A 25,000-nucleotide genomic window follows, 5' to 3' on the forward strand; every position below is an offset into this window, starting at 1 on the left:
CCTTCGGGGCACTTGTCCGTGATGACCCGATATCCGTAGCCGATGGTGGTCTCGGTCTCGATGGAGAAGAGGAAAGCCGAGACGAAGCCGTTGAGGTTGTTCACGCAGGGTGTCCACTCGTGGTCCTCAGTGTGGTCCAGGTCCCCCCGGATGTAAGCGATAAGCCACCAAATGAAGCCGAAGAAGACCCAGGTGCTGGTGTAGACCAGGGTGAAGACGAGCAGGTTCAAGCGCCACCGCAGGTCCACCAGGGTGGTGAAGATGTCGGTGAGGTAGCGGTAGGTCTCACGCACGTTGCCGTGGTGCACGTTGCACTTGCCGTCCTTCTCCACGTAGCGCTGACGCCGCTTCTTGCCGGGATCGCCGCCTGCCACCACCAGCGTGTGGCTGGTGGGCACCTGAAACACAGACAGGGGGCGCTATCATGACTGCGCATTTCGATCTCCTCTGTGACTTTTTTTTTTTTTTTTTTTTTTAATTTAGGATACCAGTATGGGATTGCCTTTTGAGAAATATTTAAAACACCAGTCAAATCCAATTGGGCAGGCAGGGCGTGGCTCACACTGCCGCCCTGGGCTCTGCAGCCTGGGAAGCCCAGGAGTGTGAGGGTAGAGTGACGGCCATTCAGAAACTCGGGGCTTACAGACAGCCCGGGGTAACTCATGGAGGTCCGTGTTCTGAATATGGTGATTTATTTTTATTTATTTATTTATTTATTTATTTTTAGAGTTGACCGCACATGGGTTAACTTTTCTTTCTATACAGATAAAGAAGGGCTTTTGTCCGAAACATTATGAAATAAATAAATCAACTTTGAAATCATGTAAACCTTGTGTGTACATGCATAATAATAATAATAATATAATAATAATAATAATAATAATAATAATAATAATAATAATAATAATTTTTGTAGACTGCAGTTATGCCTCTTTTCAAATATATTTATATGTGCAAACCACTCGGCTAGTCCCTCCCTTCCCCAGTGCAGCCCTGTGAGTTATTTCTTTATTTCTATATATTGTTAGCTTGTATTACACCCGCAGGTGCGCGTTAGTGACATGCGCAGTGGTGGACTCAGTGCCACTGTAACTGGTTTCCATTCGGAGAGGCGGGACTGGGCACTGGGCGGCAGGCTCACCTTTTCCTTGGGGGTGTCCCAGTGCTTGGACAGCCTTGCGCTGCGGTTCTCCACGCCCTGCCCCTCGAACCCCTTCACGGTGCTCATCTCGGACTCTCCCCAACTCGACAACTGCAACAACAAGAATGTGATCGATTGACACCCAGTGCAGGGGGGTCCCAATCAATAACGGACCTGGCGGGTCATTATTCCGCTCCAGGTTTGTTTAACAGGTAAAATCTGAACTCAAGATGCCATCTGCACACAGGATAGAAGACTGGCTTTCTGACAAATTATTGGTTGAACGGGCAGGACTTTAATGAGCACGAAAGCGCGGTTCCTCGTTCCTTTTATCTCCCCGTTTCCCCAATAAATCGAAATGAGTTTATAATGCAAGCGCCGCACGGAGTTGACCAGCTAATAAACTAACGCATATTGAAGAGCGGCCGGGAAGGGAAGCTTTTATTTCAGCAGCGTTCAACTCTTTCTAGATTATTTCGATGAAGGGTTTAGTTCGGTAATTGAGATCTCGGTACCTTACCCCCTGGGGGAATGGGGTATAATATTATATATTGTATTAAATATAGCATCTCGCTTTCTCTTGGCAAAATTGTCAACAGCAGCCTGTATTTGTAAGCCCTGTTGTTTTTGCTTGTCGGGTTACCTCGCAGTAACCAAAATATCTCCTCGCCAGCAGCGAACACGCGGGTGTGGTTTTTTTTTTTACCCTTTTCATGCACGAAAATGATCTCTCATTTCTAATACCAACATTTGCATATAAGGTGAAAATATGTTCGAAAAATAAATCCATTGATTTTCATCTATAACAATGCCTTAATTACTTTCCATATCAATGCATATTTAACGCAAGGGTAACATTTTAAAACAGCGCGTTTCAACCAGAGTGGATCTAATAGTGCAATGCAGTGTTTCCCATCCCCCCCGCTCGTTTTATAAGTAACTTGAAATATGCAACTGTTTTAAGAGCTGGAAACCAGTCACAGCAGTGTCTGTACCAGTCTGACCAGTCACAGCAGTGTCTACACCAGTCTGACCAGTCACAGCAGTGTCTGCACCAGTCTGAGCAGTCCAGCAATGTCCAGTAAACGCCCAATTTTACCATTTATAGTTGTAGCACGCACATTAGACGCCCCTCCCAGACAAAACAAACACATCTGTTACCCAAATAAAACACTAGAAATGTGATTTTTTTTTTTTTTTTTTTTTTTTTTTTTTTTTTGCATAAGATGTATGTTTAATACCAAACCGTGCCATTTCCAGTACCCGGATTCAACACCTTTCCGACTATCTATCTAGTTATCATTGGCGCGATTGCTTGCCCAGCGACTCTCCAGAATTGCCAGTTAGTTTATCACGATGCATTAACATGGAAACACGTGTACCTCGCCGTACACACCAGAGCTGCAGGCTCTGTATCGCCATCCTATTCAATACATCACAGAGACACACTTGTGACGAGTCAGGGGGGACGCTTTTCAGCTCATTGCAGACAATAGAGTGCAGTGCTTCGGGTATACGCACTAAAATATTCACAAAGAAACAGAAATATGGAAAATGACGAATGCACACACACTGCACCCTCATCACAAAACCTCACTATCCCAGAGAACGCAATTCACTGAATGTAGTGTTTACTGTACCTTCTTGTTCGGATGCTTGTGATCTCCGACTCGTAACCGTGCCTACAGGTCTCAAGAGATATTCTGCAACATCGCTTCGGTGAAAACAGACGCGGGAAGGGCTGATTTATGAACTAATGATGAAATAAATCAAATATACCCACTTCTATATAGAGAAGCGAAAAAAAACGACCTTCTGAGATTCAACTCTTGAAACTTATACATTATGAGATAGTTGATATATATATATAATATTATATAGATATATATTTTTATATATAATATTTATATATATTTCACTTATAATGCAAGTTTTAAAGCGTATTATCGGGGTTGGGCATTGAAATAAGCACGCTGCAATAAAGTCTGCGTCGTGAACAAAACAGTCCTCGTATATTTCCCGTTAGTTTTAAACAGAACAATAGCCCGCTGGTCTCTATAAACTTGCCCCGGCGGAATGTCCGTCTCCGGAGTCGGTTGCAGTTTCGCCCACGGTCCGCAGCAATTTTTTTGAATCAGTCGGCGCAGAGACAAAACAACTGGAAAAAACACAGACACAACTCAAACTGAAATGACAAAACGCCTTTCTTTTGTAGTCTGGAACGGGGGAGCGAGTTGTGTGTAAAGCTGGATCCTGCAAGGACTAATACGGAGTAGTATAATTCAAATTAAAGGGGCTTCTCTCTCTCTCTCTCTCTCTCTCTCTCTCTCTCTCTCTCTCTCTCTCTCTCTCTCTCTCTCTCTCTCTCTCTCTCTCTCTCTCTCTCTCTCTCTCTCTCTCTCTCTCTCTCTCTCTCTCTCTCTCTCCTCTCTCTCTCTCTCTCTCTCTCTCTCCTCTCTCTCTCTCTCTCTCTCTCATTTGATATATAGTGTATAGTCCAGATATGTTTGCAGCACCGCCTCTTTCATATAGGACCCGCTGTCCACCTGGCTGCCTCTTCTCACACTGTGTATCCTCTCACAGCACTGTGCAGTACTGTATTGTAACCTAAGGGTATTCCAAGGCTACTTCATTAACCCCTGGAGGTAAGGGGTAAGTATCGTGTAACAATCTGAGCGGGTTTTTTTTTTTCAATTGCAATTATTACTGCTCTTCTGTTCCAGCTGCCTGCCACGTCCCCCATTTTACGTTTGTATTAAGTTTCCTTTTGTATTGCTGGCAATATATAATTGTGCACTAGATGGCGCTGGGGATTACTAACATAAAGACACTTTTGTCTGATCTAGCCTGCATTATCTATGGCAGCTAACCAGAGCTGAACACTACATATATAAACACAGTATTTTAATAGATACTATTTTAATAAGAATCACAGAGAGGTCTGGTAAAGCATAGGGAAGCATTGTAAAGCACAGAGAGGTCTGGTAAAGCATAGGGAAGCATTGTAAAGCACAGAGAGGTCTGGTAAAGCATAGGGAAGCATTGTAAAGCACAGAGAGGTCTGGTAAAGCATAGGGAAGCATTGTAAAGCACAGTGAGGTCTGGTAAAGCATATTAAGTTAAACTGATAAATATGATACGAGAAGCAAACTGAGTAAGAGAGCGGCAATTGCCTGCAGAAATTAAATGATAAGATCAATGTGGAGATCTTATCATTGCAGGCCTGGAAAAACACAGGATAGACTGCAGCCGAATGAAGAAACGGTGACATGTGACTGAGTCTCCTGTCTGATGCTGAACAAGATCTTAAATGCAATCTGTAGTACGGATGGCAAATAATTCTAGAGAGATAATAATACTGTTTTATAAATTCATCTCTGAGTCTATGACATCGGCCAAAGGCAGTATAAAATATATATGTATTTCCCCCATGCAATGTTTAATTGGGGGGGGGGGGGGGGTTAGGGTTAGGCAGCCAAAGGCAGTATCAATGCAATATATTATTTATTATAACACAGCCTAGATTATTTGACACTGTGTTCTTTGGTCTCGCCTTTCGAGGTACCCGTGCCCACAGATAAGTGGACCGGCTGACCGTAGGGAAGCCAAGGGCAGGGGGGGCAGGTGGAGGCTGGGGAGGAGGGGGGGAATTCTGGCGCGCAGTGGGGGAGGTAATGCATCGAAGCTAGTTATACATCCCTTTGTTGCCGTTCATTGGACATATTTATCGAAAGACAAATAAGATACTGGCGACTGGCAAACCAACGCCCTGCTTCATTCCTAACGCAGGTATGTTACCCTTTCAACTATGACATCACCAGTGCCTCTATAAAGAATGATATATGCCATTATTTTTTTAGAAGGAAATAACTGTTTGAGGTTTTCGTGTCCAGTCAATGCAGGGAATAGATGTACCGATTAGTGTGTGATGGACTGGAGATCTTTATTAAGGATTAAAACCTCCCTCTGGTCTGCCGATGACTCTAAATCATCCATCACCTCTGTCAAAAAGGACCATTAGCTCAACCCGGTAAATTAAAAGTATCTCTTACTGGAGGAGATACATCACTGAAATAGTTTCTTTTAATAGAACAGGGCAAAAAAATGAAACATTCACTGCAGATGTTCTTTTATTTAATATATGGTAAAAAAAAAAAATATATATATATGATCGTTATACTTTGCATATATAGAAATTGGCCCCTTATATATTTAAAATTTATAGGATATATTTATATTTGAGTCTGTAATCCATATATTTCTTTTGTATGGATTACAGACTAATGAAAACACAGTGCACCACATATTTTCAACATTATAAATTAAATATATAGATTACAGACTAAAATATATTTTAAATATATCCCAATATATGAGTCCAATTTCTATATATGAAAAATAGAAGGATCATACTTTTCTACCATATATTAAAAACATTTTTTTTTTTCCCATAAGGGCTGTGTAGGCCTGCAGTTTTGTTAATTATAAATATCTTTTTTCCACTTTATTTTGCACAGACCTCTCTCCTCTTCTTAGCTGACCCCAACGTTTTTACATTTCAACAGGCAGACTCAATTATGCGGTGATAATTACGCTGATCAGATACCCACAGTACTCGTCCTCACTCACATTTTAATACTGTCGGCTCTACTTCTGAGGCTTTTCAGCAGCTAGGGAAAAAAAATATATTAAAAACAAAACCCTCAAACCTTTATAAACGCGTTTTTTTCAGAAAAGCGCATTACAGTATATAATGAATGAAACACACAATAGGTAAGTTTTATTAAGTATTCTGCTAGCTACAGTCACTTCAAAATGAAGAAAAATTACAATTATATATACAGTACCAGTCAAAAGTTTGAGTACACTTGCTGGAAACTCTTTTTTTTTCATAATTGACAATGTTTTACGTTGTATACGTTTCTGTAAATACTTGGAAATGAAAACACACATTACAATATACAAAACAAAACATAAGGAGTATCAAAGCAGTGTTCAAGAAAATTGCAAATTGTCTCTGAATCTTGGATTCCTCAAAATAGCCACCCTTTGCCTTAATAACAGCCTCACAAACACGAGGCATTCGGTTAACAAGTTTTAGCAGGAAATCGCCCGACATGTCTTCCCAGCTCTTCTGCAGCAATTCCCAGAGATGTAGGGCACTTGTGGGTAGCTTTGCTTTGACTCTTCTGTCCAGTTCGTCCCATACAAGTTCTACTGGATTGAGGTCTGGAGACTGGGCAGGCCAGGTCATTAGATTTTGAGTTATCCTTCACTTTCCTTCTTCGCCAGATAGTTCTAGCACAACTTTGAGGTGTGTTTTGGGTCATTATCTTGCTGAAGAATGAAGGACTGCCCAACTAGCAGTAATCCTGATGGAACGGCATGCCTCTGAAGTATGCTGTGATAGCCATGCTGGTTGAGCTTGCCATGGACTTGGTAAAGATCACCAACTCTGTCACCAGCAAAGCAACCCCAGCCCATGACACTGCCTCCTCCATGCTTGACAGTGGGAACCACACATGCAGAACTCATGCGCTCACCCTCTCTGCGTCTTACAAATACTCGACGGTTGGACCCAAATATTTTAAATTTTGACTCATCGGTCCATAAGACCGACTTCCACTCCTCAAACGTCCAGTTTCTGTGTTTTTTGTCCCAGGCAAGTCTATATGTTCACATAACATTATTCAGCAGGTTTTATTCGACTTTATGAATCAACATTAGTTCATTCTATAGTGCAACAACAACAAAACAGCACCCTCAGACCTCACGCTACTGCATAAATTGCCCGCATATCGCAGAGGAATATTCCCATTGACCGTTTGGCTCGTGTACTTTGAGTAAGACAGCAGTGCGTTATGTAACACGCCATTAATGGGCTACTGTTGCGCGTGGGTGCCGGTGAACAAGAGGACATACTGGTAATGAACGCTAAGAGGTGCCTTTAGTGGTTCTGTTGCTTTCCCGTTGCCGCTGAGAGACGAGCAAGCAGGCCATTAAGTAAAAACAGGTCCTACATTCGTAATGCCTGCCTGTCTGTCTGCATGAGAGAGAGGGTGATGTGGGGGAGCTGAAGCTGTTTTGTGTGGCTAGTAGTGTTTTGCTCAGTTACGTTGGGACTTTCTTTTAGAGCAGCACTTGAGGTTTGTTTAAGTGCTTTTTCAAGTGCTTAACAGAGCTGTTGTGTGAAATTAGAATGCTGTTCCCGATTTCTGTAGCAAATCTTGACATTTTTAATGATAGGTCACCCTTGTGAAATAATCGTGAAAGCCTATTAAAATTGTGTAGTTTCCCCATGCATCTACCAACGTTTTAGTGCTTTCTCTATCCACTGAGCTACTCAAACCCACTGTCTTCCACACTGCAGCCCAACGCTTTCTCTATCCACTGAGCTACTCAAACCCACTGCCTTCCACACTGCAGCCCAGTGCTTTCTCTAACCACTGAGCTACTCAAACACACTGCCTTCCACACTGCAGCCCAGCGCTTTCTCTATCCACTGAGCTACTCAAACCCACTGTCTTCCACACTGCAGCCCAACACTTTCTCTATCCACTGAGCTACTCAAACCCACTGTCTTCCACCCTGCAGCCCAGTGCTTTCTCTAACCACTGAGCTACTCAAACCCACTGTCTTCCACACTGCAGCCCAACGCTTTCTCTATCCACTGAGCTACTCAAACCCACTGTCTTCCACACTGCAGCCCAGCGCTTTGTCTATCCACTGAGCTACTCAAACCCACTGTCTTCCACACTGCAGCCCAACGCTTTCTCTATCCACTGAGCTACTCAAACCCACTGTCTTCCACACTGCAGCCCAGCGCTTGCTTGCTTTCTTTCTTTCTTTCTTCCTTTTTTTTCTTTAACAGGTGATAGATGTTCTGATCCACATTCAAAATTCATGTGTTTTTTTTTTTCTCCCTAATTTAGAATGTTGAATTACATTTTGTCACCGTAGCGATTCCCACACAGCTCAGAACCGAAGGTCCAGTGGGGGGTCCTCTGATCCCAGAACCCGAGCCAGCTTCCTCTTTACACTCAACTCGCGAGCGGATGTCAGCGAGCTACCAGCCTCTGCAGGCGCCCAGGCAGTCGGGTCCACTGTAGAGCTATGAGGAGAAACAGCCCCTGCCAGTTTTGCCTCCAAAACCCGTGGGAACGCCAGATCCAATACGACGCTCCCTCCGGAACCCTCAGCGAAGACAGGCCACTTCGCACAGCCAGGGCACGAACCTGCGCCCCCCCCTGACTGTATGACTCTCCCTGCACTTTACCAGGTGAGCCACTCTGAGGCAATTTCCCAGAACAGCTCAGGAGAACTCAAGTGGGAGTCCTCTAATTCTCCCTGTCTAAAGACTCTTTGGAATGAGGTTTTACTCAAATGTCCCGGATACGAGGAGCCATAGTCCTGGAGAATTATTTTCCATTGTGAGGCTTGAGGTGTAATCTCGCGCTCACCCTCTCCAGCCCCTCTTGAGGAATTGAACGTCAGAATTCGTTTTTTTTTTTTTTTTTCCAGGCTCAGAATACGCTTTGCAGAGTGTCTGTTGATTACACACAAACCCCCCCCCTGAAATTGTATCCTCCCTCTATAAAAGGTACAGCACCAAGTAAAAGCTTTTTGCAATCAACGTGTGTTTTAAATTATAGCTGCTACACCCTTGAGGATGGTTTTATTTAGAAATCTGTTTCAGAGCGTTTGTTCAATAATTACAATCCTTGTATCGGAGACACTGACAAATGCCCACTCTCGTAAAGGCATGATTGAAGCAATTTGCCCACAGTAGGGTATTTGGCTGATTGAATCCTTCTTCCAGTGTTATTTGTAGTTCAGTCAGGAAAGCTGGAGGCTGGGGAGATGGAGCCCAACTCTAGCGTTCAGAGGGAGGTCATGGGTGATTTTTCACATTCGAAGCGCCCTTGTCTTCTCTGGTCCAGTGTTTGATATCTCTCTTTGCACAGCCTTGTATAAATAGCAGGCGAAGGGTGGCAGTAATTTCCCATTTTGCTCACGCTGCAAAGCCCAATCCACGGGGCCCCCTGAAAGTGTAATGCAATGGTAATCTCTTCCCCGCCACAGAAACATTTGGATCATTATTCAAATCAATACAACCACAAAGACAGAGCTTTGCATAACTGCTGGGGAAATTATCATTCAAAAAGAATCAGGACTGAATAGTGATTGATCAATTTTATTTTATTTGTTTTGCTTTTAGCTTGGCTCAAATGAGATTGTTCAGACCTCCTGGAAGGCAAGGAAAACAAACCAAGAACTTTCTATAACCTAGTGTAGAACCAGATGTGTGTTTTAAAAACGCAAATAGATGTTTACTTTAACTTGTACCTTTTTTTAAAAAAAGAGAGAACTGTGCAATCTCCTTTTAATTTGCTTTTTTGTGCATGGCTTCCCTTTGCAAAGGCGAGAATTACAATCAATTGCTAGCAAATAAATAAGCATACTTAACCTAACTGATCTACAGAATATTGTAGATATTACTCAAGTTTTATTAGACAATATAGTTACCAGCGGATCAATATTTGCTAATAATATAATAAAACTGTGGAGTGTTTTACGCAGCAGTGACAGTGTGAAAAAAAATCAATACACTGTGACTTTGTCTTCTAGGCTTCTCTATTGAGTTTGCAGTTTCATTATTAGAAAGAAAAGGCTGACCCTGAAACAGTCCTTAGGTATTAAACACCTACACGTTTTCTATTTAGCACTAAGCTCGTTTTGTTTCTCATGCTGGCCGATGATTAAATGACATCATCATTTAAAACTGTTAGAATGTATTTTATTAATTAAAAAAAAAAAAAACAAGTTTATTCATGTTCTGAAATGCCGTTCATATGTAACACATCGCAAGCTCCCTCTCGTCCATCTGAACATGCACGCTGCAGGGCTGCTTTCAATTCAAACAGCTGAATGCGATTCAAATGCTGATGCTGCTTCCCTACAGCTACACATCTGCTGCTATCAAAAGGAAGTGTGTGGCTGCTAGTTTCTGCCCTTGTAAAAGCTAACCGCAGTGTTATTGCAGTCAGAGACTTCATTTCTGAGCTGGCGTCGGTGTAGCTGTAGTTTTTCTGAACCCTGTGGTTTACTATGCCTCTCTGTGCTTTACAATGCTTCCCTATGCACCTGTGTTTACAATGCTACTCTATGCTTTACCAGACCTCTCTGTGCTTTACATGAGAGAGAGAGAGAGAGAGAGAGAGCTGTGCATGACAAATCTCTGGAAATGGGGCAATGGGGCACAGATGGCAGATGCAGCGTTTGTGTGCTGCTTTCATCCAACTGCTAATCTAGCCTTGGCTTAGCTCGCCGTTTGCAGCCTGTGGTGTGTCGAGAATGAATGTTTTTCTCTGTGTTGAAAATAAAACAACATAAACCCACTCTGGTTTGAGTTTGTGTCAGAAGAGATTCATCGTGTTTCTTTGTCCATTCAGTGGTATGAAGAGATGTGCATGGGTAATGGTTTTAGAACCATGGTACTGGATCTGTATCAGAACCACATTTCATCAGAAATTCAGATCTGAATGAAATATTCATTAAAATGATCTCGCAAATAATACACAGCCGTTTATTATGCAGAGAGTGCACACTGGTAAAGGACACACACACACACACACACACACACACACACACACACACACACACACACACACACACACCAGGGACTGCAAATTACATCCAGTGCTTTAACCATGGGAATACTATAGTGCTCTATGTTACTATAACTATATGCAGCTTTCAATTGTTTAAACGCACCAAAACAGGGGTTCATAAAGTGAGGATCTCCAGAAAGGTTTCAAGCATCGCTAGGTACATCTTTAACAATAACCCTAGAGATGTTGGTAGAAGTCTTACCGTTTTTAGAGATTCTCGCTTTAAACTTGTCAAACACCAGTGAAGCACAGGCGCCCTCTGCTGGCAAACGGGTGTCATGAATAAAGCAAATAAAATCCACAGACACTCAAAGCCTATGCAGACGGTTACTATTCCCATGCAAAAATTAATCGGGTTTTTTTTTCCCCCCGCTGCTGTGCAGTGAAGTGTAAATAAGCAGGTGTCACCGTTTCACCTGAAATTGAGTTTTGCAGCCACAAAGGAGAGGAGTTGGGATTTCACATGTTCTCTCGAGGCAAAAGCAAAAGCAATTAGCTATGCCCTTAGTCCAGCCCAGGCTGTGGCTCCAGACCGCTTCTCTTGCAGAAAATAATATAAAAAAATCTGGTAAAGAACAAAAGATTAGGCAATAGATTTGGAGGTTGACTATTAAACAGCAAGCGGTCATACAAAACCCTCGGTTTGACCTCGGTCGAATGTCCGCTCTGGTGAAGGCCCTGCTCGGTGCGTTTGCAGCGTTCTCCACGGCTAGACTGTACGATGCAATCGTCCTACTTGACCAGGGCTTGATGTGTTTTTTTATATGCGTACATGCAGGGCGAGTCAGGGGAGCGCAGGTTCGCATCCTGGCTGTGTGAAGTCACCGGTCGTTGAACTGGCAGAGTTGATTAATGCCTCTAATTTGAAGCGAAGTGTGTCCAGTACAGCAGGGGCGCTCTCTTATCAAACTCTATTGGTCCCTGGAGAGGGTTTGCTCTGTGCGAATGCTATCTATCAATTTGAATGACCTTTTGGGTTGAAGCTGCTGTGTTTGCAGCCCAATCATCCCTAGTTTTGCCCTTATTTTCATTACTTATGAAGGCATTTAATCAAAATATGCATCTGCTTGACTATGGGGGTGGTTAGCTGGGTTATTTTCACAGTTGAATCTCTGAGTCCAGGGGCTTGTAACCCCAAGGTCATGGGTTCAAATCCCACCTCTGCCACTGACTGACTCACTATGTGAGACCCTGAGCAAGTCACTTCACCTCCTTGTGCTCCATCCTGCAGATGAGGTGTTAAATCAGTGTCCTATTGTCAGTGACCCTGCATATAATGCATAGGTCACAGCCTGCCTCTGTAAAGCGCTTCGTGACTGTGGTCCACTATATAAAAATAAAGATACTGTAATACTAGTATCCAGAGTTTAAGTACTTCTGAGTGATTCAGTTGTACAATCTAAACTATAGTCCATAACTTTTTTTATTAGAAAAAACTTAAAGGAGTATTCCACGAGATATTCAAAATACTGCAGATTTCCCAGCTGAATGTAAAATTTGTGTTGCAGTACTGCTGTGAAATATGGGGGCGAAAAATGGAGCACTATTAGGAAATTCTATAGGAGCCAAGATTTTTTTTTTCCTGGTGATATGTACAGCGAGTCTTACGAAAGAAGCATTTACATCAATGCAACACTTCCACTGCGCAAAACAGCTTATTACCACAATAGGTAGGGATTGCATGAATATCTGGTTCATTTGTGCAGTCAAGCATGCCTTTCTTCTGGCTCTTGGCTTTCCTTGCCTTTCTAGTTCTTAAACCTCTCTGCAATTTAGCGGTGCTTTTCTGCATTCAGTTTCAGGAGAAATAATCTGACCTATAATTTGCACAGCATTATCATGAAGAAAAACTGTGTAAGCCATCGTGCAAGAACACAATGCCTCTGTATGTTTTAACCAGAAGGTTATTACTGATATAACAAAGCCATTTATTCTGAACAAACTCCAAAAGCATAACGCTGTGTTTAATGCATGGCAGTGAAAGTGTGGTATAGTTAAGCATGGTAAAGAATAACAGAGGTAAGGTAGCGCACATTCCAATATAACATGAGACACCAGGGTTAGCTGTGGTAAATGCATTGCACATCCATTTAAGAAATACCGGGCGAGACTTATAAAAGGGTGAACTAGTGTGCCCCCCTGCCTGTTGCGTCGTGGCTAACGCTAAAGTCCAGTGGGGGCTTGGTTTAAACTGCAAGATGACCAAACTCGATTTCCTATTGCACTTTACCTGTGTTCAGGTAATAAACGGGTGTATCTTACTAAGCTGTCTTAAAAAAAAAAAAATTAAAAAATTAAAAGAAAGAAATTGATCAAAATGCTATGCAATGGGGGTGTTATTTCCATCCCTGTATTGTTTAGACCTTTTTTGACTGGGTAATGGAGATCTATACTGTATTTTAGTAGTATAATTTGTACTTACTGTAAACTACAGTGTATTTAAATATTCACCTTGCATTGTAACCCTGCACTGCCCTGTAACACCTATAAACAGCCTTAGGCAAAGGCATCTGCTAAATAAATAAATAAAAAAATAATGTCTTTCTTGAATGTCTGAGTAACCAGTCAGACATGCTTTTCATGGTTTCAAAAAAGCAGGACTTAAATACTTGCATGGCTGGCTACCTCTTTCCCCCAAACGCCTCTCCACGAACCCGTGCACCCTCTCGTCCTCCTGGGTGCCTCGTTTGACCAGCAGCTCTTGCGCCAGGCTGCCCAGGAGGGCCCTGCTGAAGGGAGGGCCTTTACTCAGGGCTCCACCGTGAGGGTGAGGGCAATGACCACGGGGGGGGGGGGGGGGGGGGGATCATTACGGGGTGATTCCACGCGGAGACAGAAGTCAAAATGACAAGAAATGTTGTCCGAAGTGACTGGCAGGACCTCAGCAGAGCAGAGCAGGAGGGGTGGAACCAGAGATCCACAAGTGCAGTCCAGACCAGCGGTTCTGGAGGTCATGTGCTTGCTAAATGCTTCAGTGGCTGGAATAATGGCTCAAAAGGTTAGTAGAACAACAACAACAACAAAAAACAACCCCTCAGGCTAGTTACCATCTCTAGGGTGTTCTTTCCCACAACGCTCGCCCGGGGAATCCCAGGAGGGCCGTCTTCTCTGCGTGTGGAGTGCAGCCATCCCCCCAGCAGGCTGCTGGACTCCAGCAACACGATCTGGAAAACAGACTAAACAACCGCCTCTCCTTTCTACTGAAGCGGGACACGCTGATGCTTGGTTACACGGGAGCACCCGTCTGTTATCCGAATTTCAGTAGATAACGCGTCTTTAAAGCTTTGTAAATAGGACCTGACGCGGTATTATTCTGTAGTTGCAATACTTAAAAACGCCACTAGGTGGCAAGTGTGTCTCATCCAGGGTTGAGAGTTCCGCTTAAAACTAGCGGAATTGGGCTTGACCGTGCAGGCAGTCGCTTACAATTTTCCTTTGTCGCTTTTAGCACAGATTTTGGGCTTTTTTGGATGAATGTAGTGAACATCGACTCATCGGTGTGAAATTCAGCAGCATTGTTGGGCACTGCAACCTGCTATGCAGATGGCAGGTTATTATTAGCATCTCGATTTCCCAGGGTATCGGTAACAGCATTTGCATAGTCTTTAATGAAAGCCTTGGGTTATGACTCACTGCCCCAATGGCTGAGTCTCCAGCGGTAACTGAGATGCTAGAAATGTGATATGAAAGACTGGTGCGTGCTTTACAGCTGCACACATCATGCACATCTATTCTTAGTACAAGTTATTAAGAAACGACTACGAAGTGGTTCTGCCACCAATATCGCCTGTTTCTTGCAAACGTAGTTTTGATACATTGTCTGTTAGAAAAAGGGGTTCTTAAAGTAATCGGATTACTTTTGAAAAGTAATTACAGTGAAGAAGTGGCGCACAGGGAGGGCAGTTCTGGTGCAGATCACTGCAACACCCACAGCCTTTGGCATTGAATCAGTTACATCTCTTGTATCGATCTGTTAATTAATTCATTGATAGCCTCTAAAACCAAATGTGAAATCCTTTTTTTTTTTTAAAGTAATCAGATTACTTTTCACTTTTACTTTCTGGAACCATTAGTAGTTCAAGAACTAGTTCAATGTACTTTGAGACAGTCAAGCGTAAACGTCACGAATTACATTCCTGACCCAAGATTTCACGTCAGCCTTGCTACTGTTTCATGAGCTCAGCATTCATTGATCCAGAGTTATCTTCATTGCTATACCTATGCCTGCACGACCCTATATGATTTAACATCATGTAATCGAAGAAACTAGAAAAGGATATCGCAAAAAAAAAAGGTAATTGTGGTACAGCGGTAGGCCTATTTCATGTTAGCTTTTGAAAATGTCACATTCTTCAAATTTTGTCAGTTTTTCATTATCTGGGAAAACTATTCAAGGTGTGAAAATGAAAAATCGATTCATTCTGTAGGGGATGCAAGCCTTTTGGCCCCAGCTGTATCGAGTGAATGGGTGTGCTTGACGGAGAAATTACTTTAAGAAAGCTGACTGGGGCTGACTGGACATTATTAATGCTTCACCTGGTAAAGGCATGACCCTGTGGTGTGTGGGGTGACTCGTTTGATCAGGGGAGTGCAGGCTCCTGGCTGCGTGAAGTTGCAATTTATTTTCCTGGACAGTCAACATGCGGGATAACTACAGTCCTACATAGCCACCTAGTGTGAGCATAAAGAGGAGAGGGAGCGAGAGAGAGGAGGAGGAGAGAGGAGAGAGCACTGTGTGTGTTCAGATAGGTAACTGGCCTTAAGGGGGAGCGATGTAGGTCGGAATTAAACACGTTGCTATAGAAACGTTCTCCTTTGCCATCTCCTCGTTCTGTAGATACAAAACAAACACACACACACAATCTCTATTTAATGCATTTATTTGTCTAATTGTTGATGGTACCGTTTTTTTTTTTAAATTATTTTGTCACCACAACGCGGGGCTATTAAGGCTAGAAAATACAACCCGTCACCCCCTTTCTCCTCCTCTGAATAAATCGTGTTGGTGCAATGCATCACATCTCCTCCTCCCACCTCCTCCTCTTCCGTCCTCATTCTCTCTCTCGTCCGTGAACACACAACAAGATCTGCTGTGCCTTAGCAGGTATTGCTGACTGAAAAGAAAATGGACGTGACCTCTTAGTGGTGAAGAAGCAGGGACGTGTTAGTAATATTTACCGGTGCGTCTGTCTAATGCACCTGCGTGTTCAGGTCAACCTGTCTCTCGTTGCTTCACAATAACACGCCGGCGGTAGTTGGGTTTTGGTGGGTGGGATCGGCAAGGAACATATAAAATGAACATGTTATTTTCTGCTGCGTTGAACGAGGAAAAAGACCACTAAAAAAAACAAACGCATTTAAAACGGGACCGTGTTAATATCACTACTGTAGCATGCATATCTGCAACACGTCACTGTATTGAAGCGCAGTGTTGGATTTTTTTTAGTCAGCCGTTGCTCGGATACTCTGAGGCGAAGAGGCGCTTAATTTTGCGATGAGGTATTGAAGGAGTCTTTTTAATGTATCGTTGTGGGCGAACTCTCTGGGGGCAATTCGGTCCCCGATTCGGTTTGACAGCGCACCGTGCCGACCACCGCCGCCGCAGCCGGTTTTAAAAAGGCTGAATCTGGACAAGCACTGACTATGTCCCTACAGCGCTTGTCTGTAATTGCCTCTTGCAACGACGTTGAAATCATAGCCAACTTTGTTATATAGCGCTACGGTTTAGTTACTGTGTTTAATTCACATGCTGCATGAGGCAGAACAGAGTCACACGACGTTGTAAGTTTAAGATGGAGCAGGACGGCAGTTGTATGAAATAACCGTTTTAAATTATTTACCAGAAGCAATAAGAGACCTCTCTCGCGTTCTTCCCTACTGTGAATATAATTTACCCAGTCTTTAATAATTGAATATATGATGCATTTTATAACATATTAAGCGTGCACAAGTGTAGTTATTATCATCGAACTAATTTTGATTGTAGATCGATAGAGATATTGTAAATTTTCACACATGCATTAATAATTGTGCCGATACAGCACCAAGCCTTAATTAAACAAACAAACAAAAACTTTTATATTGAAAAGCTGTGTATTGAAGAACACGACACGACTGACTCGTTCCAGGGTTTTACTCGAGGGCGTTTTGTCAACGTCTTAAAGAATTTGGTACACAGGATATTGGCGGTTATAAATATCACTGTGGGCTACACAAGGAGAATATCAAATGAACCTGGCCGCGCTGGGTCCCCACGCAGAAGAAACCAGCGAGGCAGCAGTAAACACGCTCCGTGGATTTTAAAGAGCGCTTCGAAACACTGTTGAGGGGGGCGCAGAAGAAATCAAACAGCAGCATCGCCAAGGACCCTGCTGACAGTCTGATGAATACGAACTAAGGGGTTTCAAGAATCGCAATGGCTCTCCTTCACATCCTGATGTCTGCGTTTATAGGGCTGATGTGTGGTGAGTCTTCATGTTTACGGTCATGTCATCGATACACCACGGTCTGTCTGTTCTTTTAATCTGGATCAACATGATCCGAATTTTGTAACCCTATATTTTGCGATCGAGAGTACTTTTATCTTTTTCGTTCTGATTCTGATTTTCCAGCAAATAATCACGATTGCAAAATCAATTTTGTTTGAATAGGCTAGTTAATACATTTATTTATTTATTTATTTAAAGGAGGCCTTATTTATTTTCATCGTCCAGCATCTCAGACCAGCTTTAAGAGTGCGTGTGTGAAACGTATGTTTATTATCTTTTATTATTAAAGCTATACCACTAAATACGTATTTTCCTTTTTTTTTTTTTGCTTGCATGGTTATACACATTAAATACATATGTAGGTTATATTCTAACGCTGTATTTGGATGTAGTGCTATGACAATTCAAACAAAATATCTCTGTAGGTTGCTTTGAATATAAGCGTCTGCTAAATGACTACATAATAATAATAACAATTAAAACAGGAAAGGCAAACACGCTTCAAGCAATACTGTCGAGTTCAAAGAGGTCAGATCATTTGGCTACGACCAAAAGTTTTGCATCACCCAGAATCTGAAGATTGAGACATTAAAAAAAACTACATTTCATATAATCAAAGAAACCGCAAAATTATATCACATATGTTTGCTGGAAGCCCTACGTCTACTGTGGTCAAAACTGTCTAGGGGGCCCGCTGTGAGCGTTCGAATAATACAGCAATTATAACAATAATAACACATCTCAAAATACAATTTTACATAGAAGTAGGTGAGACCGGGGCTGCTTGTCACATGTAAATCCTATAGGAAGAAGTCTTATATTTTATCTTTTTTTTTTTTTTTTTTTATACCAAAATGTGGGATCTGAGTGGTACATGCGAAAAAGTTAATAAGGGATTCCCAGGAGTCCAAGACACCTCTGGACACTGTGATAAAACGTCGTAACGAGTGCTCAACATTTCACATATATATATATATATATATATATATATATATATATATATCTATATATCCATATATATATCTCCAGATCATAAAAAAATAAGAAGTTATATCACTCATTTTTCACACTGTTGGTCGGGGCCGGAGAGGCCTCTTGTAAACGTTAAATTTTTTACAATGGTTTTTATTTATTTATTTTTTAAACATTTTTTAAAATGTGTTTTCTGTTTACCCAAGACAGTCTAGAAAAACATCGCTAAATAATGCAGAGCCCCAACGATGGGCGATTTTGTGTTTAAGAATCAGTTCCCTCTCTTTGCCTGCTTGTTCAATGCATAATACGCACTGCTTTTATGATTCCGTAAAAGGTAGGGGGTGTATAAACACCCCCCCCCCCCCAAAAAAAAAAAAAAAACATGCAAACTAGAACCTTGTCTCTCTCTCTCTCTCAGTTAAGAACCTTGTCTCTCTCTCTCTCTCTCAGTTAAGAACCTTGTCTCTCTCTCTCTCTCTCAGTTAAGAACCTTGTCTCTCTCTCTCTCTCTCTCTCTCTCTCTCCTTGTCTCTCTCTCTCTCTCTCTCTCTCTCAGTTAAGAACCTTGTCTCTCTCTCTCTCTCTCTCTCTCATTGAGGATTGTGCAAGGTCAGCATTATAACACAGAGGACGTGACTCTGCAGCAGCTGCAGTTGTGATGTGCATCGTTCACCCCCTCTATTTCGTGTTGGATAAAAGCAGATGCTAAGTGACTCATTCTTAATAATAATGTGCCTGTTTTTGTCTGCAGAACCCTCATGAATGAGAGAGAGAATGAATGAATATAATTAACACGAATGAAAGCAGAGAACGCAAATCATAAACGTTGTGTTTATTTATTTATTTTTTTACTTTCTGTATTTTCATTTTTGTTAATTTATTCTTTCTTCAGGTCATTTGAAACTCAAAGCTTGTCACCCACAATTTAACCTGGGGCCGCACTTGTAAAAGAGCCACAGTTTGGCCACCTCTCTCTAGCTACTGGACTGCAGCTATTTACTAAACGGATGCCGTCTTTACACAGGCTGTCCAGAGTATTGAAATTGAAGAGCTGCTATTAAATTTCCCGCGGTGTTTAAATGAGTGAGCAGATAATTAGATTTGTGTTGCTCAAGGGATACAGACTTTAGAGAATCGAGGGACTTTTGAGCGGTAATCAGCTTTCTGAATCTGTTTCCTTAACTCTCATTAGCACTAGGAAATCATCACTGGTCCCTCTTTTCTTGTGTTGAAGATATGCTCTGGTTTTTAAATGTCTATTGAAGAGGCTATAGCTTTGTAATATAGTGTTGTGTGTCACTACAGCAGGTGTCACATGTGCAGTTTTGCAATATCATTGCAAACTTCCGTTATCTTTTTAAAACAGCTGGTGCTGCCGGACATCGGGATACAGAAAGCACCGGCCTTGCTTTCCAGGAAGCCTGTCGCTGTTTTGCTATCTAGGCTGTTTCACCCCAGCAGTGTCTTCAGGCTCAAATCACATTCCTGGTTATACACAAGTTCATTTCTGGAACTGTACCCAATGGCAGTTCAATAAAGGGGAAAAAACTTCCCTGGTCCATATTTCATTATTGGCTGTCACTCGTGGGTAAAATTCCCATCTTATAGACCCTAAACGGGAGGGGGGGACTGCCCCCCCTGCCCCCCGGGCCCCACACATTACTTGCATTAGTGTAATTGAATTACAATTTTTAGTTACTGTAGCTGTAGTTACTTTTAGAGAGATTTTTTTAAGAAAAATAAGGAGTTGCAGGCTCTTCAAAGAATATTTCGTGCTGCAGCCTGACCACAAAATCTCTCTGTGCCCAAGTTACCAGTAATAAGTCACTGTAACAATTTTGTTTGTAAGTGTAAGTGATTTCTTTTTCCCCGCACGGTTCTCATGTCTCTCAGCGAGAGGCTGCTGGAGTGGCTGTGTGGAAGTGGAGTCCAACACGGAGGCGGTCCTGGGACAAGGGTTCAAGCTGGGCTGCATCTCCTGCAAGCTGCGGCGCGAGGTGGAGGCCACCTCCTCAGTGGAGTGGTACTTCAAATCAAAAGAGGATGCGGACTTCAGTTTGGTAAGACAGCTTCGCCGCGCCCTCCAGCTGCACCTCGCCCAGACTGCGCTCGGCTCTACCCGGGGACCCTCTCACCCATCCCCTGCCTCTCCCCCCTTTTTCAGATCTACCATTATGAGGATTACCAGGAGGAGATTTTCGACGAACGGTTCCAAGACCGGCTCGTTTGGAACGGAAGCAAAAAGACAACCGACCTTCTGGACGGCTCCGTCTACATCCTCAACATCTCCTTCGACGATGCCGGCCTCTACAAATGCTACGTGGAGCGGACGTTGTACTACGAACACTATGAGTTCCACACCAACGCTTCCAAGTTCGTCAAGCTCACCGTTGTCCCCACAGGTATCCACTTTTTTAAAAATCTAAATCAATAAAACATATGTGATCATCATCGCCGCTCTCTGAGACCCCGCCCCTGACGGGTAAAGTTTGAATGGTTTCTTAAACGCTCGCACGATTAAAGAGGAATGGATGCGTGCCGATTCCGCGAGAATGGGACGCTAACCTTGCAGCGGTTGTAGAATGTAGAGATCCGTGAAATAAAGACGTGAGAATTTTAAAAGTTTATTTAGCAGATGCCTTTATCCAAGGTGACTTACAGAGTGTGTGATCTATGAATCGCTCACAACAACGTCTCACCCCAAAGACGGAGCACAAGGAGGTGAAGCGACTTGCTCAGGGTCACACAGTGAGTGAGCTGGGTTTTGAACCCGGGACCTCCTTGTTACAAACACTTTTCTTTAACCTCACGGCCTAAACCACTTGCATGGATTTTTTTTTTTGCTAATCTATTTATTTAGGTTCTACAGTGTTAGATGGAAAAGTGCTGCCACTGTGCGCTTCACAGTCAAAACTGGGCGCAAAGTAGGGGAAAAAATATATAAAATATGATGAAAGTGTCCATGTGTGTCTACAGTGAACCGGGAGCTGACCTCGATCATAGGGGAGGTGATGATGTACGTGGCCAACATTGGGCTGACGTTCTGGCTGCTGGTGGAGATGGTGTACTGTTACCGCAAGATCGCCGCCGCGGGAGAGGAGGCGTTGCGGGAGAACGCGTGAGTGAAGCAGAGCTGCACAATCCATTTCAAAGACTACATCTAATTGCAAACCTTGGCACAGCTATGCCTTATTCTCAGATGACCTGAGAATAAGGCATAAAAACTGAGAACTTTCTTTAACCCACCCCCAGTGGAAGTGCAATTAACAGGTTGTGAAACGCATCGTTATTTTGTTCGCTGCTGCGATTGCTGTGAGAGCCTCTTTTGCTTTGACTCCTCACACAGGGCTGAGTATTTGGCCATCGCCTCGGAGAGCAAAGAGAACTGTGCCGGGGTACAGGTGGCTGAATAGCACTGAAGACGACGGGAGGGGCGATTCAGACAGGTGAGCCTGCAGGGGAGAGAACCGCCCGCTGCAGTCCAGGCCTGCCGAGCAATTCTGTTCTGGATTTTGCTCAGATCTCAGAGAAAGTGCAGCAGCTGTATTTCTCTCTGGATCTGGTTTAAATAACCCTGCTTTTCTTTTGATGGAAGTCTTACTTTGATGTCAGTACGAACTCCTCCCCCCCCCCCCCCCCCCCCCCGGCCGCTAGGAGATCTATACAGTAGGGTGTCTCTTAGAGGGGTACCAGACGTCCCAGGAGAACTGGGGTGCTCCCTGTTAACAGGGTTTATTTTTTCGTCCCGGTTTTGCTGTTTTATATTCAGTTTTTATTTATTTTTTTTAAGCAGCATGAAATTAATATATTAAAGGTATTAATAGTCTTTTGATGCCATGGTAACCACACATGTATGTCTCTTCAAATCTAATGTCTTTGTGATGTCATTCACTATATAACTAATGATGTGACCATCTACTATCGTTTTCGATTTAAACCTCCAGGCATCGTGTTGTCTAGTCTGCTTATCAATCTATTTTCTTTACTGTACATTATCAAATTCAGTGTTTTCTAAGATCGCAATCTTCAGTTCATCCCTTGTGGCTCCACTCCTTGTAGATTGCTGAACTATTGGTTCACTTACTTGACTTCTTATATGTGATAGGTGGCTCTGTATAAATCCGTAGTTTCAATTTTAAATTACAGTTGTGTTATTATATACTTATTTTAACTGCTTCACAGTTGCTACAGTATATATATATGCTGGAGAGCTGCGATCCCTTGTCCGAGCCATCCTAATTAGCGCTGGTCTGTGCGTCTCTTTCAGAATGCGACAAGGAAAACATCCTGGAGAAGCGAACCCGTCTCCCGGAGAAAAAAATGATTCAATAAAGAACGAACGAACCTTCACAACCCTGCCAAAGGAACTGAACGCTGCTGTAAAATAAACACACACCCTAACTCTATCATTTGGAGAGAAGGTTCCCAGGACATTGTGGACTTTAAAGAAAAAACAAAAACAAAAAAAAAAACGCATGTTCAGATATTTCATTAAAAAAAAAGAAGTACATCACCAAGCTTAACATCTTCACGCACGACGAAAAAAACAATTAACTATAAACAATTCTGAAGTGATGCTTGCACGATGAGTTAGCACTGTGAACTGCAACCCTGTACTGCAAGTGATAGAATTGTACTCTACGTCTGGAAATATTAGAGATTGTAACTGTGGAAATGTTGCTTGCGAAAACACTATAAAAAAATAAAATAAAATAAAATAAAACAAAACATTTGTTAAATTATCGATTTGTCGTCACTCACATCAGAAGGCTGATGCAAGTCTCCTCGATTCATTTGAACCCAGTTGTTCTTTGATGTAAGTCCAGGTGTATTTGTGTGCTCTGCGACTGGGTGAAGCGTACCGGAGTTTTGACGACGTGGTTTTCACTTTCAGTTCTGGATGGACAGTTGTCAAAAGTGAGGAGAGAAGGAGGGTTTAACATTGCATTTTATATCGACAGTGCAGTTATGGCAAATGGCCTCTGTGTGAAACAATGCAGAAATCCCTTCAAATTAACCCATTGCGTGCCATTTGAGGACAGACTACTTGACTATTTGTAGCATTTTTAACTGGCACCATCTCTGTTATTTTAATGTTCTCTCTCACTCTAGTGTAATGATAACTTACTGCAAAAGTCAAGTCTAAATTCAAATGCATCACATTACATACACAATAAATGAAAACACATACAAAAAATGGTTTGATCTGGGGAGGGAGGGGAGTTGTTACAATTCCATATCTATGGGACTCAACACAGTGATTATCACGTGCTCCGATTAAAAATCCATCACAAGAAAAGCTTCAAGATTAAAAAGAATGAAAAAAAAAACACTCTCCTCCAAAGACACACACAAAAAAAGAGACAAATAGATTGTTCTTTCGAACAACTCTGAGCTCTGAACTGCACAGCGGTCACGCCCCGGGCAACTTCAGTGCATGGGGCAGGCAGGGTCATACCCCCATGAGAACTGAAATCAACTAACATGTAATATTGTAGATTTCCCTTTTAAAAACAACACTAATACAGTAGCAACATCAACAAAGCACACAAACTGTCAACAGTTCAAGTCATTCCATATCATCGGCTGCATACCGAATTCCTTTTTCAAAAGGACACAGGGTCTTGATTAATGATCTTCTTAGGTACTTCAATAACTGCATTGCCTGGCTCGCTGGAAACGCATTTGCTTGTGTTGAAATGCAGCACGGCTGTTCGGCGAGAGCCTTCCGTTCGGAGTTTGTTTCTGCGAGAGAACGGAAGGTCCTAGAAAAGGAAACGGTTCTCTTCCAGAACGGCTGCATTTCTGGGTTTCAGTATTTGAGACACGCATTCAAGTTAGGAAGTCCAAAAACAAACAAACGTAAACAAAAAAAAAAAAACAGGAACTTTTTTTTTTTTTGTTATTCAGTCTTTCTCCGTCTCCCAAATCAGTCAAATGCTCGGAGAATGTGAAATCTACAATAATCTAGAACAAAATCTACAGTCTTCTCTTTTATATATTTTCAAGTCAGAACAAATACCGTTTGTGGTAAAAAACAAAACAAAACAATCACGTATCCCCCCACCCCCATCCTTTACTTCTGGCACTGCAGAAGTTGATCTCTTGGCATTGCTATGTATTTACAAGCGCTGTGGATCCTCCATGTCAAACCCACCACGAGTGGGGGTTATTAAGCCCACAGAATTGCACGTTGCTCTAAAGTCTTGTGGCTCCGTGGAGTCGGCTCACTGGGAGAGCGGCTCTTCTTCGCTCCCCTCGGATTCTATAGGGGTCTCCGCTGTCAAGATCCCTTTGTTCAGCTTCTCCAGAGAAAACTTCATCTGAGAGAGAGACAGAGCGAGAGAGAGAGACGTGCGTATTTTTCAAACTGCTTTTTTCTCATTTCAGTGGCCAGCTTACAGCAGAGTGATGTCACGACAGCGGATTCACACAGCTTTGAATTCACAGCTCCCCACGTCAACAGTGAGGTTTAATCCTTAAACTAACAACATTGATCCGTTCAGCGCATAAAACTATTGTGAACAAATACATTAACTGCAGCTTCAACACGGCAGCCAGTTTCCATCTACTGCTGCATAAAATGATTGTTCAGATCGAGTTCTCAAATAGAAAGCCAGGGGTCACTGCTTTACCATTCAGAGTGAAAACAGGCGAAGACACAGCTGCTCGGATTTGTGCCGACCGACAGTGTGGAGAACCAGAGCCACATAAACCCAAGCAGC

At 42.6% G+C, this 25,000-nt stretch overlaps 2 protein-coding genes across 3 annotated transcripts; one reads left to right on the top strand and one right to left on the bottom strand.

Moving 5' to 3' along the window:
* Nucleotides 1-2: 2 nt before the first annotated feature.
* On the bottom strand, nucleotides 3-1,275 carry LOC121304165 (G protein-activated inward rectifier potassium channel 2-like; the record flags this gene model as incomplete). Its single annotated transcript, XM_041235133.1, has 2 exons — nucleotides 1,142-1,275; nucleotides 3-398 (listed from the first exon to the last, which is right to left on the bottom strand). Coding segments are annotated over exons 1-2 (483 nt in total), but the record flags the coding sequence as incomplete, so codon positions are not given.
* A 12,344-nt stretch (nucleotides 1,276-13,619) lies between these two features.
* Nucleotides 13,620-22,983, top strand: LOC121304420 (sodium channel subunit beta-1-like). 2 transcript variants are annotated; one of them, XM_041235563.1, is made up of 6 exons: nucleotides 13,620-13,810; nucleotides 20,169-20,335; nucleotides 20,440-20,677; nucleotides 21,252-21,393; nucleotides 21,622-21,721; nucleotides 22,543-22,983. In XM_041235563.1, exons 1-5 carry the CDS (start codon nucleotides 13,657-13,659, stop codon nucleotides 21,686-21,688), a joined length of 768 nt encoding a protein of 255 aa, XP_041091497.1. In that variant the 5' UTR covers nucleotides 13,620-13,656; the 3' UTR covers nucleotides 21,689-21,721; nucleotides 22,543-22,983. The 2 variants fall into 2 exon arrangements, with proteins under 2 accessions (XP_041091497.1, XP_041091498.1); XM_041235564.1 differs by lacking the exon at nucleotides 13,620-13,810 and adding an exon at nucleotides 15,858-17,276.
* Nucleotides 22,984-25,000: the final 2,017 nt, after the last annotated feature.

This window comes from Polyodon spathula, chromosome 37 (genome assembly GCF_017654505.1).
Source record: "Polyodon spathula isolate WHYD16114869_AA chromosome 37, ASM1765450v1, whole genome shotgun sequence".
NCBI classification, from domain to species: Eukaryota; Metazoa; Chordata; class Actinopteri; order Acipenseriformes; family Polyodontidae; genus Polyodon; species Polyodon spathula.

What these genes read in the sequence shown, in the direction of transcription:
- LOC121304420 (XM_041235563.1), top strand. Translation starts at nt 13,657, where the DNA reads ATGACAAGAAATGTTGTCCGAAGTGACTGGCAGGACCTCAGCAGAGCA. An exon ending in GCTCACCGTTGTCCCCACAG is followed by an intron (nt 20,678 to 21,251) that starts GTATCCACTTTT and finishes GTGTGTCTACAG; the next exon opens with TGAACCGGGAGCTGACCTCG. An exon ending in GAGGCGTTGCGGGAGAACGC is followed by an intron (nt 21,394 to 21,621) that starts GTGAGTGAAGCA and finishes CTCCTCACACAG; the next exon opens with GGCTGAGTATTTGGCCATCG.